The 16,771-nt window shown below is 50.1% G+C and overlaps 1 protein-coding gene across 1 annotated transcript in view; it reads right to left on the reverse strand.

The window, feature by feature from the left end:
* herc1 (HECT and RLD domain containing E3 ubiquitin protein ligase family member 1) overlaps positions 1–16,771 on the reverse strand; it is an 85,264-nt gene that overhangs the window by 20,500 nt on the left and 47,993 nt on the right. The window contains exons 37-60 of the mRNA XM_038306861.1: positions 16,210–16,769; positions 14,615–15,224; positions 14,227–14,500; positions 11,481–11,685; positions 11,235–11,401; positions 11,036–11,152; positions 9,172–9,427; positions 8,932–9,053; positions 8,624–8,853; positions 8,161–8,429; positions 8,012–8,064; positions 7,739–7,939; positions 7,494–7,668; positions 5,625–5,892; positions 5,243–5,456; positions 4,790–4,998; positions 4,591–4,718; positions 2,247–2,383; positions 1,935–2,135; positions 1,735–1,865; positions 1,434–1,651; positions 1,155–1,275; positions 196–342; positions 17–118 (exon numbers count right to left, since the gene is read on the reverse strand). Coding sequence (XP_038162789.1) covers positions 17–118; positions 196–342; positions 1,155–1,275; positions 1,434–1,651; positions 1,735–1,865; positions 1,935–2,135; positions 2,247–2,383; positions 4,591–4,718; positions 4,790–4,998; positions 5,243–5,456; positions 5,625–5,892; positions 7,494–7,668; positions 7,739–7,939; positions 8,012–8,064; positions 8,161–8,429; positions 8,624–8,853; positions 8,932–9,053; positions 9,172–9,427; positions 11,036–11,152; positions 11,235–11,401; positions 11,481–11,685; positions 14,227–14,500; positions 14,615–15,224; positions 16,210–16,769 — 5,115 coding nt within the window. The remainder of the gene's footprint in view (positions 1–16; positions 119–195; positions 343–1,154; positions 1,276–1,433; positions 1,652–1,734; positions 1,866–1,934; positions 2,136–2,246; positions 2,384–4,590; positions 4,719–4,789; positions 4,999–5,242; positions 5,457–5,624; positions 5,893–7,493; positions 7,669–7,738; positions 7,940–8,011; positions 8,065–8,160; positions 8,430–8,623; positions 8,854–8,931; positions 9,054–9,171; positions 9,428–11,035; positions 11,153–11,234; positions 11,402–11,480; positions 11,686–14,226; positions 14,501–14,614; positions 15,225–16,209; positions 16,770–16,771) is intronic.

Here is a 16,771-nt window from a genome sequence, read left to right on the forward strand (position 1 = left end):
GAGGAAGGTGTCTCACCTTGGACCTGTTGGAGCAGACGGCCACGCCGACATCTGGGATCCACACAATGTTCTGGATGGCTCCTGAGCCGGCGACCACTGTCTGCAGGACGGATCCGTCCTGTTGGAGATAATGATGAAGGTCAAAGAAGACGTCCCACCCGTCCCACCAAGGTCAGCCGTCCAGTTGAGTCTTACCCGAAGGGACCAGATGTTCATGAGGCCTCCAACACCTCCAGACGCCAGAGCCAGACCATCTGGACTGAAGGCCAATGTCCGCACAGGAGTGATGTGTCCTTTCAGCCGGAAGACGCACACGGCTCTACCCTCAGACCACTGGGACGACTGCAACACCAACAAAGGGGGTAAAGCTTTTAAAGGAAGAGATTGAGGTGAATCCTCTCAACATTTATCTGATTCCTTCAAAGCTGCAAAGGATCAACATTCATGAGAACCCGACCAGAACTTTACAGTGTTCATAACTAAACCCACTAAATATGAAGTCAGAGTTCTGCCTAAAGGGTCTTAATGCAATAATTTCTCATTAAGCACTTTCACACCTATGTTAGCTGCCGTCTTTGTGTATTTTAAACCTATGAGGCCTGTAGCTTCAATCCTACCACCAGCGCCTGCAGGGCTCCTCCTCTGCAGTCGCTGGACAAAGTATACCGCCTGTGATTGGCTACTTTTCACATGGTACTGTTCTTCTTCGTGGCAGCTAGTAATGTTAGCATAGCATCTTCAGGATAATTGCTGCGCTGTCTAAAAGCTGAGGTTGGTTTAATGACATCACTGTGAACTGAACCGCATCTAGTTTGTCTTGTTAAAGATGAAACACTTCATTTAACAGTCTGGTTCTGTGGGTTCACATCCACCATTTGTTCTGGTTCTACGGGTTCACATCCACCGTTTGTTCTGGTTCTACGGGTTCACATCCACCATTTGTTCTGGTTCTACGGGTTCACATCCACCATTTGTTCTGGTTCTACGGGTTCACATCCACCATTTGTTCTGGTTCTACGGGTTCACATCCACCGTTTGTTCTGGTTCTACGGGTTCACATCCACCGTTTGTTCTGGTTCTACGGGTATATATCCACGGGGTGCTCTGGTTCTGTGCTGAAGTAGCCTTTCTAACCTTCAATGTGGCTCATTTACCATTGCTTTAGGTTTGCTGCCGTGCTCCCACACTCCCTCTGAATCAGACATACAGGCTTCCGGGAAGCGGCGGATTTCCTGAGGGACGGTCCAGACAGAGACCAGGCCATTCTGGCAGCATCTGGAAAAACAAGAGGTTTCCTTAGAAGAGGCGCGGAGACCTCAGAGAAGGTGCTTCTGAGCTGCAATTTCTAATACTTCTACCAAGCGTTTGTTTTAGTGATTGAACAGCTCAAGGCTCTTATGTGGGCTGGCGCCGCCCCGTTCAGTGTTACGTACATGGCGAGCATGCTGAGGGGCTGCGGCCCGCGTCCGGACAGACCGCACCAGGCCACGCTGTTAACCAGGGACGGATGTCGCGGACTTTGCAGGCAGCTCCAGCCGGAACCGCGACCCGAATCGCAGTCCCAGGCCGCCCACAGCTTCACGGTCTCCTCCTTAGCGCAGGTCAGTAAGATTTGGCCGTTTGGGCTCCACTTCATACTGGTGATGGACTCCTGAGAATGTGAGGTGGAAACAGACACCAGTTAGAGGAACGCCTCTGGAACCAGTCCGGCTTCTCCGTTCTGCTCCGGCTTACCTTGTGCGCGTCGATGACCACGATGGCTCCTTTCTCCAACGGCTCTTTGGACCCGATCAGCAGCTTTCCGTCGGCGTAGCCCACGGCGAACGGTCGGTCCTCTCTGAACCAGGCGATGTGCATCACTGCCACTGAAAAACGACATGCCCTTACTCCACCTGCAGCAGCACCTCGCCGCGCACAGGCAGGTGGATTCATACCATCCTTCCTGTAGCAGTGCTCCAGCTCCACACGGTGCATGTCCGCTGCATCCAGAACCTCTATGAGACCCAGAGATCCATCCATCCGACCCACCAGCAGCATATCTTTGGGCTCCCCGCACCACAAAGACTCCGCCTCCTCTTCCGGCCACGCCAGCGCTGACACCCAGTGAGGCTGGACGTCCAGGAGGCCTTTACCGCCTGCAGGAATCAGAGGGTGACTAAAAGCTACGCTTAAGGTCACCTTGACGACATGAGGCTGTCAGAGGCTTTGGTCAGAGGTGAGGAGGAGGAAGGAAACAGACGGTTTACCGTTAACTTGCCAGATGTTGACCATTTTCTCCATGGCTGATGCCAGATATCTTCCAGTCACACTCCAAGCCAGAGGGGACAGGCAGGGGTCGCTGGGGGAGCCCAGACCGGACATCCCGTCCTCCGAGGAGCCATCACTGAGCAAGGAGACAAGCACAGGAGGGTCAGTTAGCGGAGACACCCGGCCTCCTACCTCCAACTGCTACATGACTCCAGAGAGGTGGAAACGGGTCAGGGGTCCCTCTACCCTCCGCCTGGTGCTGCTGGCTTAGCCTGAATGGATCCCTCAGGATTTTAATGTACCGTAAATTCCGGACTATAGAGCGCACCTGATTACAAGCCCGCTCTAATTTTAGAAAGAAAATCAATTTTGTACTTTTATAAGCCGCACTGGATTTTAAGCCGCAGGTTTCCCACGTTGTATGAGATATTTACAAATAAGGATATTACACGGGAGCGTTTTTTTTAACGTTTGATTTAATCCGTATGATAAAACAACAAATAGGTTACATAGTATGACTGCTTTTTATTTTTCAAACTACCTGTAACACATTTAAATATACGTATGTGTCGGTATCACGCAAATAACGCTGCATATACCAATACTTTTAATTGAACAAACCACAGAATAGGGGTGTAAATCACATCCATCATGGCGATTCGATTCAGTATCGATTTGCTGACCCAACGATTCCATTATTTTCGATACTCAATAATACACCATGATGCGATACGATTCGATTCATTGGTTCATTTTATTTATTTTTTTTATTTAACACCTTACAGGCTAAACAAAGTTTCAGGTTTGAAATAAATCAATAAAAGCTGTAATATCGTTTTGCATTTTTTTGAGAAACAACAGCAAATAACAGAAGTAGAAAAGTTGCATAAAAAAATACTGCAGACAATCAGTGCAATGAGTGCAATGCAATACCTCAGCTCCAGACGTCCCGCCCCCCCCACAGACGCTCCGCTGCTCCTCTCCCAAATTGTAGCTGACCACAACCAGTGCTGCAGACAGGAGGCTGTTTTTTTTTTTTGACTGGTTTTTATGACCGAAATTGCGAAAAACAACTCATGAAGTTTGACCATCTAGAAGAGTGAGGTGCGTGAGAACGCTGGGATCCTTTTTCCACCTGGATCTCCGCTCTTTTTGGCCCTCATGTCCCTCCGTCGTCGGACTAAACTCGCCCCCACTTCCTCACCACCTCGGCCGTATCTAGACCCACAGTGTGTAGCTCAGACCACGCTTCAATATTGAGCATAATTTAAAAATGTCTGTGTCAAGCTTACTGCAACACACTGCTGTAAGAGTATAACCAGGAAGCGAGGTAGGAGGGCAAAATAGGTTTAGCGCCACCGCAGCACGGGAGGGAGAATTACGCCCAGGAGCAAATGGATAAAAATAGACCGGAGGGGGAAAAAAACATGAATCGATTCTCTTGCGGACGTATCGATGCATCGGATCGTCGGCTGTTGGATCGATACAAAACGATTATTATTTACACCCCTAGCACAGAACATTGTAGCCGACCAGGAAAAGTCATTAGTCACTTTCTTCTTCCTCCTGCGCACTAAAACCCTCAAAGTCCTCTTCCTCGGTGTCTGAATGGAACAGCTTCAGGATGCCGTCACTGACTTCAGTCTCATCCATGTCGCTCTCACTTGAGCACTCGCGGTCCTCTTCATCCCACAGCAGCCCAGCCTTCCGAAACCCGCCGGTGATGCTGGATGTTTTCACAAGGCAGACATCAGTGAAAGATGTCCTTCGCATGCGGCCAGTTTTGGTGAAGGATTTCTCGCCACTGGTCATCCACGTCTCCCACTCACTGCGCAGTGCCACTTTAAATGCTCTGTGAATACTCATCAATTTTATTGGTCTGTTTTTCGCGCCATAAAAAAAAAAAAAAAAAACATGTATCAGCCGCACTGTAATATAGGCCGCAGTGTTCAAACAGCAGGAAAAAAGTAGCGGCTTATAGTCCGGAATTTACGGTGGTTTATGAAGAACCTAGAAAAACCTTTTACTGCAGCTCTACTGCAGTTTTTTCTAAAGGACAACCAGATGTTTTCTATAACCCCGCACCCTAAAAACACTGAGGAAAATAAGAGGAAAACAATGCACCCTCATTCATCCTCCCAAAATCAGTAGCCTGTAGATCTGCAGCTCCACCTCAGACTGGATGGAGAACATCTGTAAGCAGATTCTAGGTTGGTTTCAGGCTTGAGCTTTGACTAGATCATTTGAACCTCTGAATCTGCCCTGATGTAAAACAATTAAATGGTCAATCAGCATTCTGTCGGATCAGAACCGGGTCTGCCAGTTAGAACCAGAGGAACTCACTCCTTGTTGAAGACGCAGGTCTGCTGCAGCGTGTACTGGCTCTTCGTCACGTTCCACACTCGGACCGTCCCGTCGTTGCCGCTGGTAGCCAGCAGGCCTTTCTTGCTGCACCAGCTGCAGGTGATGACCTAAACCAAGAACAAGCATCAGGCGCTGAGCGGAACCAGAGCTCGGACAGCTGCAGAGAGACAGCACCAACCCTGCTCTGGTGGGCTTCCAGCTTGATGAAGGAGCACTTCCGCAGGTCCCCCGCCATGTCAGCGAAGGTCTGCGGACGGCTCTGGTTGTTGTCGCGGTCGTGGGCCGCCAGCGTGCGGACCAGCTGCTGGGCTGCCCACTGACGGTGCTGAGAGGACAGCCTGGATGACAGGCAGCAGGCCGCCAGAGCGTTGGCCAGCTCCAGAGGGCCTACAGCGGAAGGATTATGGGAAGGATGGGCATACAAATGCGCAATTAGACCTGCTCGACACGGAACAGAGGGTGAAGAACAGCCGGTGAGTGAGGGAAGGAGAACCAAAACCATGAAAACACAAACATAAAACAGAAGGTGACCCCAGTGACCAGACAAGATGCATTACACTTGAACTGAAGAAAAACATGGACTCTAAAACAGAATGTCATGATAACATGTTGACAGCGCTGAGCTACAAACCTCTTTTCTCCAGGTCGGCCTTGTCGTAGACCGGCCGCAGCCTGGCCCCCTTGTCGGCCAAAAGGGCCACCAGGGCCTGCGTCACCACAAAGTTCGGGGATGTGATGAGCTTGTTCTCCTCGGCCACGCCGCGCAGGAAGCTGGGCAGGAACTTCCTCTGGATGGGGTCATCCACCGTGGTCAGGTTCATGCCGGTGGCTGCAGAGATCAGATTCTGGAGCAGAAATGGAGCGGAGTGAGAGCGGATTCAGACTGGAACCCCAGCAGAACTCGGCTGCTGAGGACCTGAGGTGGAGGTGGAGACGGGCTCCAACAGCTTCTTATTTCACCACCTTCAGCGGATTCTGTTTAAACACCACCTGGATCCAAAGAGGCCCAGTACCTGTGTGCAGAGCTGCACCAGCAGCTTGGCGGCGTTGGGGCTGTTGGAGGCCAGGCAGCCCACGGCTGTGCTCAGGTAGGCCAGACAGGAGATGGGTTTGCTGGCCTTGCTTGTCCCCCGGGGCCTTTCCAAGTGGCCCGGACCCGCTGCCGGACTGGTGGAGAGGCCGGCTCGACCCGCAGCGGCAAGGCACATGAGTCGGACCAGAGTCCTGATGTCTGTTAGGCCGAGGGACTCGAGTCCTGCAGCCAGGCTGCAGCTGGACCCGCTGGGAGAGACGGAGAAAACAGAACCCTGCTGATCTATGGAGGCAAACTAAGCAATCCAGAAAAAAAAACACTGAAAACAGCTTAATCAAAAAACTGTTTTGAGAGATTTCTTTCTTTATTTATTCATTCTTCGCACTTTACATTCTATTACGGAGTATTAGGGCCAGGATTCTTACCAGGATTTGTAACATTACTACAATAAAATTGTAATGTTATGAGAATAAAGTCCTAATGAGGAAAATGAGGAATTTTGAGCATCATGTGAAGTAGGGATGCTCGATATAATCGGCCTCCTATCTGTATCGGCCTTAAAACTGAATATCGGACATTGGCCGCCCCACCGATATTTAACCCGATATTTGATCAGCTTCTGAGTTTCTAAAGTCTAAAAAAAAAATAAATAAATACTATTTCTTCTTCTTCCTCAAAAACTTCTTTTTTACAGACTTAAAAACTTCTAAAGACGAGGGAAAAAATATTGATACATTAAAATATCACAATATCTTCATATGCTGATATATTGCCATTTAAAAACACCATATCAATCTCTTTTACTAATGAAATATTGCTATATGTCATCGTTATGCTACGAAATCCCCCGAAAATTCACAAAATGTTGCCATATTTTTATATGTTGATATATTGACGCGGTATCGATCTATTTTACTAACAAAATCTCACAAGAATTTGCAAAACATCACGAGAGTTTGTAACAGAACGGAGGAAGGAGCAAAGATGCATTTCTATTGGTCTGATGGACTTTAGCAACAACAGAAGGTGATCACTGAAGTCCATCTTAGGCCCCGTCCACACGAAGTCAAAACGAACACGAAACGCTGATATTTTCCAAAACGTTTGCCGTAAAGACGGAGACGTAAAATAAATGTGAGCGTCCACACAAATGCATGAAAACGCTGCAAAATGTATGCCAGGCCTGTAAGTGGCGCTGTGGTGCCAAAGCAAAAATAAGCGACGAAATGTAGGGCATGCGCACTAATATTTATACATGGTTGCCCTGCGGGTCTATTTTCGTGGTTCAGTCAAATTCAGGTGCTGAACTATGTGGTCGATATTGCTCTGTTCTTCCTGGAGATATTCCAGAAGAAGAAGATTCTGTTGTAAGCCCGACAGCAGGGTGAGTAGCATGAGCAGCAACGGCGCCATTGTTGTTGTGATGTGTCGCGCTTGCGTGTTTAGAGGCGACGCTATGACGCATGCGTGTAAAAAAAAAAAATGCGGTTAGGGTGTAAACATGGAAACGCGAAAACGGCGTTTCAGAATCTTCCCACTCTGAAGGGTGAATAAAAAAATGATCGTTTACAGACCCCCGAAACGCCGGCTTCGTGTGGATGAGAGGCTGGTTTGGTGAAAAATTTGTGCGTTTAGGCCAGGGTTCGTCTTCGTGTGGACAGGGCCTGAATGAATAAAATAAAAAATGCAATAATCTGTAAACAACTAAAATAAAATCACAGAAAACTGGTAAGTTACTTTTAAAACCCTTTTTTTCATTGAAATGTTTTTCAAAGTTTCATTTCTTTATGACTTTTTTCCCCTCCAACCTTCCAGACGTTTCGCTGAGGTCTGTGCCTCTGGGCTTTACCTGACAGACAGCAGGGACAGCGCCCTCATCACCATGGTCCTGGCCAGCAGCACCTGAGCTGCAGCCGTCACCCTCCTCAGCGCCATGACGCGGTCGTGGGGGTTCAGGAGGGCGGCGGCCTGCTCGCCCAGTGTCATCCTGCCTGAGGAGCTCTTATCCACCGAGGTCTGACATCCTGGAGACAAACAGCGGCTCAGACGGCTGCCGTTTCACGCACGCCTTCTACCTCACAGCGCAGATGTTACCTATCTGCAGCAGTGTCTCCTCCATGCTGTTGGAGGCCATCACCATGGCGATGGAGGCCCCCAGGGGGTCGCTGTCAGGGAACTGGACGGGCTCAGGAACGATCCTTCGCTCGCTCAGACCCAACGGACCAGATAACAGCTCGAACTCCTCCTCTCCCGTCAGCTTCTCGTCTTCGTCCACATCCAGCATGTCCCAGTCCTCTGCAGGGGAACAGGTAGACGGTGAGAGAGCCGCCAGCGTTGGCGCTGCGCCCAAACGGGGCGTAGGCTCACCTTCGTAAACGCTGTCCTGTTTCCCCAGGAGGTCTGGCGCCTGACCCTTGTACCTGAACCAAACAAGCTCAGCATAAACAATCTGGCAGTAAAGGTGGTAGATCCAGACAGGTCGCACCAGAGGAAGCAGGTGGGTCAGGGAGGCTCACCTCTCCACGGCGGGGACTCTGGCCTTGCTCTTGATGGCCAGGTATTTCTCCCTGCAGCTCCCACACAGCAGGTAGTACGGGTTCCCGCTGCCGCACTCTCCTCCGAACCAGCCGTCTACGTACGAGCCGTTGCTACGGTAACCCTGCCGGTTGGCGCTGCGCCCGCAGCCGGGATGGCTCTTCTTCATGTGCTGGTTGAAGTTGGCCACGTTGGCCTCGCACAGCTCGCACACCACCACCTCGTCGCGGTCGTCGGCCTCACAGACGTGCTGCGGGGAGGAAACGCGCACGTTAGGCACACACGGCTACTGGGAGGCGGAGACATGCAGAGTGGAAAGATGGACGCCAAGCAGCAGCCGATCAACACTGAGGAACTGGTTGGACGGTTCTGTCGTTTCAGCGTGCTTGTGTAAGGCAGCGAGGTGATGGCAGCTCATTGGCTGGAGCAGAAAGTCACACACACCCATGTTGGCCAGTCCAGTACCTCCGGGATCCACATTCCCAGAATGTCCGTGTCGCTGGCTAGGTCCTGGCCAAACATGGCCTCCATGGTCTCCTCGTCCAGGTCCATCTCCAGCTCCTCGTCCAGGTTGAAGTCATATAAGGCACCGGGATCCTGCTGCTGCTGCTGCAGAGCAGAGACGTCCCGACGGGACTGGCTGTGGTGGGCCTGAACCGAGCGGTACAGCCCGGCTGAGGGGGACAGAAAGTTTTGTGTGAGCAGCTGGAAGGGTAGTAAAAGTCTACCCAGGGTTTGTTTGATGTTCTCACCAGCGCGTGCCAGCAGAGTGCGTGCAGCCAGGTCAAAGCGGTGCTTGCGTCCAGCTGCAGAGCGTCTACCGATGGGGGCGCCACTGGATGCCGATGCGCTGTCCTGCTCCAGACCTTCAGGACTACAAAACCCACAAGGACATCATTTAAACATAACCTCCAGAATCATTCTGTTAGCAAACTGAGACAGTTTAGTCTTCATCAAGAGTCTGGAGAAAAAATGGAGCGCCCCAGACGTACCTCTCACTGAAGCCCTCCTCCATCTCTGACGCATCAGCGCCGGCAACGTCTGCAGGAGAACACAGGTACGAGTTCCTCTCCAAGGATTTTCCTCCAGCGGACGCCGTTGCTCCTGGACAGGAGGAGTCGGAGCCGTCGCCTCCAAGCGTGCTGTTTCTGGCGTGGGGCTCGTCCCGCTCGTCGTCTGTGCCAGGATGTTCGATCATCCACATGGCGAGCACCGTGATATTCTGGGCGTCCGCTTCTCCTCGAGCACCTGCCACCGCAGGACAGAGCTGTCAGCTTCACAGAAACACAGAAACCATCCCTCCGTCTGCTCGGGTTTTTCTGCCTTCATCCTCTGATGGAGGATGGACACGGGGGACGGTGGACTGTCTGCACCAGGAGCTCCATGACTTCTCAGTGTGCAGGTCCAAGGTGGTCTGCTACCAGAACCAGAACAGTGGTTCATTCAGTGACACTGCAGCGCTGGCAGTTCTCATTAGCGGCCCTAGTGGCTAAAAGTTAGAGTGATGCTTCAAAGTTCAGCAAGTATGCACTTCAATGCCTTTCATAAATTAATGAAAATTGATTTATTTTTGTTTATTTTAATGTTGTCTGCAGGAGGTCGAACAAACGGTCATTAAGTTTTAGATTGTGTAAACATTTGTATAATAAATAAATGTAAACATAGCCATAGAGATCGGAGGTCATAGCCTGCAACACATGCTTCAGCGCGGCGCCAGGCAAATAAAGCGGCGGGTGTGTCTGAGAACAAAAATTATTTACTTTCATTATCAATGCGGACGTGTTGCCTGCATCTTTGCTTTGAAATAAGAGTTTGTCAAAAAAGTAAGAGTAATACGGAAAACTATTTCCAGGGAATGCAGGCTAAATATTAGTGTTGTACCGACACCAGTATTGAGCGGAGCCCCGATCCAGCACTAAAATGGTGGTATCGGTATCGGCGAGTACCAACAATTAGGGCACCGATACCATTTTGAGAGCCAAAATTTTATTTAGCTATTGTCACCCGTTCCAGGTAGGCATTAGAAAGTTCTACTGCATTCACTTTGTATTTGTCTTTTTTAGGGATGGAACGGTGTATGAAAACCGTCAGAACCGTTCGGTTCGACTGTCTCTGTTCGGTTCGCGTGTGTTGCGTTCGGTTCATCCGCTGCTCCTTTTTCTCATAGGCGAAGCGATTACACTCCAGAGCAGAAGGTGGCGGTGCTGCGACCAAAGCCAACCACCAGTAGTAAACAAGAAGAAGAAGAAGCGAAGCAGCGTAGCCGGGTGTAGCAGAAAAAAAATCAGTTGTTGTGGAGAATTGTGTCGGAATGGCGAGTGGGAAAGAACAGGAGTTGGAAGACGCACCAGCAGCACTTTATAGGTCTGCTGTATGGGACCACTTTGCATTTAGAGTGACCTACGATGACGGCGGAAAGAAAGCTGTGGATAAAAGTGCAACAGTGTGCAAGCATTGTGCAACACGTTTTGTTTATGCTAACAGCAACACGACCAACATGTCATGCTAACCCTGAAATCCCACATACTCCATTATTTGATATATTATTTAGCTAAGTCACGGGATGTGAGCAGATGTTTATATTCCTGAATCTTCGCCAGTAGCACCTCGCAGACGCGTCAGGCTTAAATCAAACTTTAGAGGTTTAGAATAAATTTGGTTTCCTGAAAATTTTTTTTCTTATTTGGAGCATTTGATGCAAAAAGGATTCTCCAAAGAAAGTCAATCACTTATAAAACTAATGGGTAATAATAACCATACTGGAGAAAAGAAAATAAATGCTGCAGAGTTTAACTAAAGCAGCTCAGATCTCCAGCTGTTTCCAGTCACAACATCTGGAGGGTTGGACCCACTGACCTGTGGCTTCCAGAGCTTTAGAGATCTGACGCAGGGTGAAGCCCATCTCCAGCAGAGGCACGGCGATGGCCGGTGGTGGGGGGGAGGTGGACAGCCTGCTGCTGGGGTCTGACAGAGCTGCAGGGAAACAACATGGCCGTCACTCACCGTTCTCTGTGGCCTCACTTCTACAGGCGAGCGTATCTCTGGCTGAACTCACATGTTCCGGCTCGGTTCTGAGGCCTGCTGGGCTGGGAGTCTGGAGAGGTGAGGCTCTGCCTGCGGCCCACCTCGTCTGACGGAGACGTCGGCAGAGAAGACACGGGCGGAGTCTGGGCTCGCCGGGTCGGGACCAGGGTGGTGGTGGGGTAGCTGGAGAACATTTGCCTGTAGGAAGCACAGCAGAGAGCGAAGGTCAGACGACACACAGAGCAGCTTCTCCTCATCCAGGAGGAGATGTTCCCACCTGAGGAGGCTGAGCGGCATGACGCCAGGAGACTCGGAGGCAGGGACGGTCTCCGTGTCGGTGACGGGCGTGGTGGCCGTGGTGGTGTCCTCCAGGGAGGAGCTCATGAAGGAGGTGGTGCTGGAGGCTGAGGGGCTGGTGGTGATGGGGGTCTGAGCCAGCTGCTCCCCCTCAGGGACCTCCCCCTCAGGGTCACTCCTCACTCCTGAGAGAATAAAGAGCAGCGGTCATGTCAAACACGTTAACGCTAGGACTCCCAGAATTCTGACGCTACTAAAACTCCCACTGGCCGTCAGTTTCCCTGGTGACATTTTTCCCAAGGGAGCGCATGAGTAGTGATGATGTCATCAACTGAAATGCTTCTAGTACGCAACATTAACCCATTGTGGATATGTAAACCTTAAAATAGGTCTAATATATACTTTTTAAAGGCTGTATTCTATGCTATTATTATAAATTCTAAACTTATTCTAAATTTGTATTAAAAATAAATCAGTGTTCTACCAAACAGGTTTAAATTTACAATTTTATTTACAGGAGATGAGTGTACCAGCTGAGGTGTGGGCAGTGCTATCCAAACCTTGAACAAAAGTTTCGCTACTATCTGATGGGTAACTGATACATCTGAGTTTTCCTGTGGGTGGGTGATCGTCCTCGGACTCGCTGTTAGAATCTGAGCCGCTTCCTACCGAGTCATCCTCATCGGTCCCTCTATCTCCGCCTGAATCACCATCATCAATATTTTGTAGCATTTCTAAAGCCTTTTATCGTGGTTCGATTTCCTGTGAAAGCCATTTTTCCGTATAGGGCGTGGGCGTCATGACATAATTACTTTGCGTGGCCGCCATCTTGATGGCCTCTTTTACCGCTGCTCAGACTACTGCCTACGACTACCGTGTACTGTACTCCCTCTCAGCCGTGTTTTAATTTGATTAATTTCACCTTAACTTGGTTTCAACCATGGTAAAGCGTTGCTGTATTGTGGGCTGTAACAGCGCAACACATGATCGCCATGGGAAAAACATAGAAAATGGGTTAATTTTCCACCGCTTTCCTGCCTGGAGGCGCAACCATGGAGACCAAGTGTCAGAGATAAAGAGTCGTCGGCTAGCTTGGATCGCGGCTGTAAGACGACCGAACATAACTTTCCACAGTATCCCGATGTCAATGAGAGTGTGTTCCCTGCATTTTCATTCTGGTAAGTTAAAGATGCACGGTTTTATTTTATAGCCTACAGTGTTTCCTTCCTTCAAGGTTGGGATCTTTTACGGGAAAAAAATAAAAACGGCAGCAGGAAAAGGCTTAAATACCTGAGAAACCCGGAGGGTTTAGGTAGGGTTGGCAGTTAACGTTACTAACTACACCTTTGAAACACATAGCAGCTAGTTAAAAGTACATTACATGCGTGAGTGGTTGTTAGCACTAGCAGTTAGCAGTTACTAAACTAGCAGGTTGCAGAGCCCGTCTGAGCACAGCTTACCTTTGTACGGATTACTGTGTTCCTACTGTTTGCTGGCTTTATGACCTGCAGCTCCTGAACCCATCCATTCATAAACTGCACATGAGGACTTGTAGCTTTGGAACTGTTTTGAAGTGTAGGCGCTCACTCATCGGTGCTCCACTCATTGTTTGGAACTTCAAATGGATCCAAATTATTAATAATGCTGATTTTGTCAACATACCGGTCTATGGCTTCTCTATTTAACGTGTCCCGGTAAATTCCAGATCCTTTTCGGGATTTTAACATCTTTTTTCTCTCTACTTTTACGTCTCTTTGTTCAACAACAACGTATCAGAGCTATGTTTACGTTCGCGTAGCCGTCAACATGGCCGCCACGTCCCACAATGCAACACGGATCCCAAGCCCTATTAGCCAAAGGGTTTTAGGTAGAATGTTGGTTGCCAGGCAACGGTACCAACCGTCAATCATCCGCAGGAAATATTTACAATACAACTAATAGGGCTGTCAAAATGACAGCTGTGGTTGATCGAGGTAAAATTAACCATTTTTTTTTTACGTTTTTATTTTATAAGAAAAAAATGTGTGAGGAAAGAAGGAAACATAGAAGGCAAAGTCAGTTAACATGACCAACATATGATTAATGTAAATAAAGTTCTTTCCCCTTAAAATCTCAGAACTGTCAAAATGACGGCCTCTAGTGTTAAAAATGGGCGGGGCTTATCCAAGAAGATGGATCAAATCATCTTCTCAGTCTCAGTCTCATTATTTAGTTCAGCTTTAGGTTCGTCTGGAGACACCGAGGATTTTCCAGAAGCCTCTGAGCCCAGAGAAGCCGAGTCCACCTGTGAGGTGCGCAAGACCCTTAACCCCACACTGCTCTACGGGTGCCGCACAATGGCAGCCCACTGCTCCCCAACGGGATGGGTTAAATGCAGAGAGTTAATTTCCCCATTCTGGGGATTTACATTAATCGGATTAGTTGATTATTGAAATAATAATAAACTAATTTAGTCCTCGTTAGCTGGATGATAGAGTGTAAAACACACCTTTAGCTGACAGAGCGACGCCTAAATATAAAAAAAAAATATATAAAAAGGTTTTGCATTTAAGATGAAACGTATCCATCCGTCTGTCAGTCTGCTGTATAATCCAGAACTCCTCAAGGGGAAAAGTTTTGGTGTCACCTGGTTTTATTTCGTAAAAAGTCTTCTTTAAGGAACCTTTGGCTACCTGATTATTAACTGAAAAGATGAATCAGCAGAATAATCGATTTGCTAAACTCACCCAGCTTGGTCTTTCCCCCGCTGGGCTCTTCCAGCAGCCCGTTCACCACCAGTTTGTAGATCATGGCCTGCGCTCTCTCCAGATCCGCCAGGCCCAGGGCCCGCTTGATGGGGGAGCGCATCACAGCGCGCTTCACCATGTGGCGCATCAGAAACTGCAGGGCGGCCCGCATATCCACCTCCTCCTGGCAGACGGGCGAGGTGGGCGCGGCGCTGCTGGGGGCGCCGGCGTTCAGATCGGCGTTATGGCCGCTGGGAGCTGATTCTGGTAACACCTGGATGTTTGAGGGAACCAGAAGAGGAGCAACGGATGAACATTGATAGATATTGATCTGTGTGTTTAGATGATAGCAGACATGCTCGCCCCCCCCTATCCTCCCCTCCCTCACCTTGGGGATGAGGAGCAGCTCTGCATACTTGCTGCAGCTCAGCAGAGCACTCAGGGTCTTCATGGCTCCCAGGTAGAGGTAGGACAGCTGCACGGCGTGGATCTCGGACTGCGTGCTAATGGCGGCCGGCTCGTGGCTTCTGGAGCCGTGCTCGTGGCCTTTCTTCCTGCCCCCCTCAGCATTAGGAGTTGAACTGAAGAGGGTTTCGTTCCCGCCCCCAGCCACAGACGAGATTTCGCTCTCAGACTTGGAGTTTGGCGCCAGGTGAGCTTTGACCTCCTCCAGGCTGTGAGACACCCTCAGCTCAGAGGAGACCGCGACAGCGGCTCCATTACTCGCCCTCTGATCCATGCGGCCATGGCCCTCGCCATCCGGCTTGTCCTCTGTGCCGATCGGCTCGTGCCCCACAGAGGCAGCGTTGCGGTGCTTCTTCTCGTGGCGCCTTGTGCCGAGTTTGGTGGCGGTCTCCTCGTGGATGCTGGTCAGGTAGGTGAGGTCTAACAACAGCGACGCGGTGAGGCCCCGCAGTCGTCCGACGTCAAATGGCAGCGGCTCACAGGGCTCCAAGTTGTAGAGCGGAGTGTCACTAGGCGACCAAAAAGTTGGGAAGCTTTAATGGAAGGAAGTGGAAAACAAAAGGAGACAAGGAGAGGGAAACAGAGAGTGAGGGAGAGGGCAGGAGAGATGGAGCACAGCATGCACCACAGAGGAGGGGAGGCAGGAGGGACGATGAGCGGCGCTCCTCCGACCTGGATCCAAAGGAAAGAGGGCTCCAAGACGGGTCAGAATAAGGTCCAATTCAGTAACGATACAGAAGGTAAAAAAAATTCACTACAAGTCCATCTACAGAGGTCAGAGTTCAACCGGAATACCTGAAACACCTACAGCACAGAAGGTTGGAGGGAAGGATGGATGGAAGTGAAGGATGGATAGAGGGAGTATGCAAGGAAGGAGGAGACAATAGGAAAGGAAAGAAGGAAGGAAGGAGGAGACCATAGGGAAGGAAGGAAGGAAGGAAGGAAGGAAGGAAGGAAGGAAGGAAGGAAGGAAGGAAGGAAGGAAGGAAGGAAGGAAGGAAGGAAGGAAGGAAGGAAGGAAGAGACAATAGGGAAGGAAGGAAGGAGGAGACAATAGGGAAGGAAGGAAGGAAGGAAGGAAGGAAGGAAGGAAGGAAGGAAGGAAGGAAGGAAGGAAGGAAGGAAGGAAGGAAGGAAGGAAGGAAGGAAGGAAGGAAGGAAGGAAGGAAGGAAGAGACAATAGGGAAGGAAGGAAGGAAGGAAGGAAGGAAGGAAGGAAGGAAGGAAGGACCTGTTAAGTCATTGAGATGTGGTATAAAAGTTGCAATTATGATATTTAGATAGATATGTAATTTTTTTCCCATTTCACCAGATGTGGAAAAGCCAGATGTTAGGAACCCAGAATAACTGCTGAGGAAAATAATGAGGAATGTTTGAGGAAGAGAAGAAAGATTCCAGAAAAGAAAAGGAAGGAGACCAGAAAGCATCTGGTCACCCTGGTTATTATAAAGAGCTAAAGAATGAAGACGAATGACGCTTTGATGACAGATGTTAGTATTTCCAACCATGGATCAGTACCTGATGGTGATCTCAGCCTCGTCCCACTGGACCTTCGCCGAGCTGCTGCCCTCCTTCACCACTCCCAGCAGGGTGGCATGTCTCCCGGTTTGTCTGTGCACACACCTGCCTCCCACCCGGAGCCCGGCGTCCGCCCCGCCGATCACGGCCAGCACCGGCCACACGTCTGTGCACAGGCTCCTCAGGTGCTGCTCAGACAGTTCCCCCAGCCCGTGCTGCCGGCCGTGCCTCCCCCTGTCCTCCTCTGTTTTAGTGGGTGTCTCCTGGCTCTCCCTCTGGGTGTCGTGCTCCTCCCGGCTCTGAACCGAGCGACTCTTCTTCAGCCTCTGGCCCCCGCTGCCCCCCGAGGCGCTGGCCGCATCCCTGAAGCAGGGCTTGATCTTGTGCAGCCGCTCGATCATGATCTTGTTGATGCGATGGGTCCAGTGGTCGGTGCGGTGCAGAATGCGGATCAGCTGGGTCGTGGCCTCCACCAGAACGGTGGCCATGGGGCTGCAGACGGGATCGCCGGGGAGGAGGTCGCGTGGCGTTCCCCTCATCTGCATGTCACAGATCTTCACCT

The sequence above is a fragment of the Cyprinodon tularosa genome, unplaced genomic scaffold, assembly GCF_016077235.1.
Source record: "Cyprinodon tularosa strain WSP-4 unplaced genomic scaffold, ASM1607723v1 ctg595, whole genome shotgun sequence".
Classification (NCBI taxonomy): domain Eukaryota; kingdom Metazoa; phylum Chordata; class Actinopteri; order Cyprinodontiformes; family Cyprinodontidae; genus Cyprinodon; species Cyprinodon tularosa.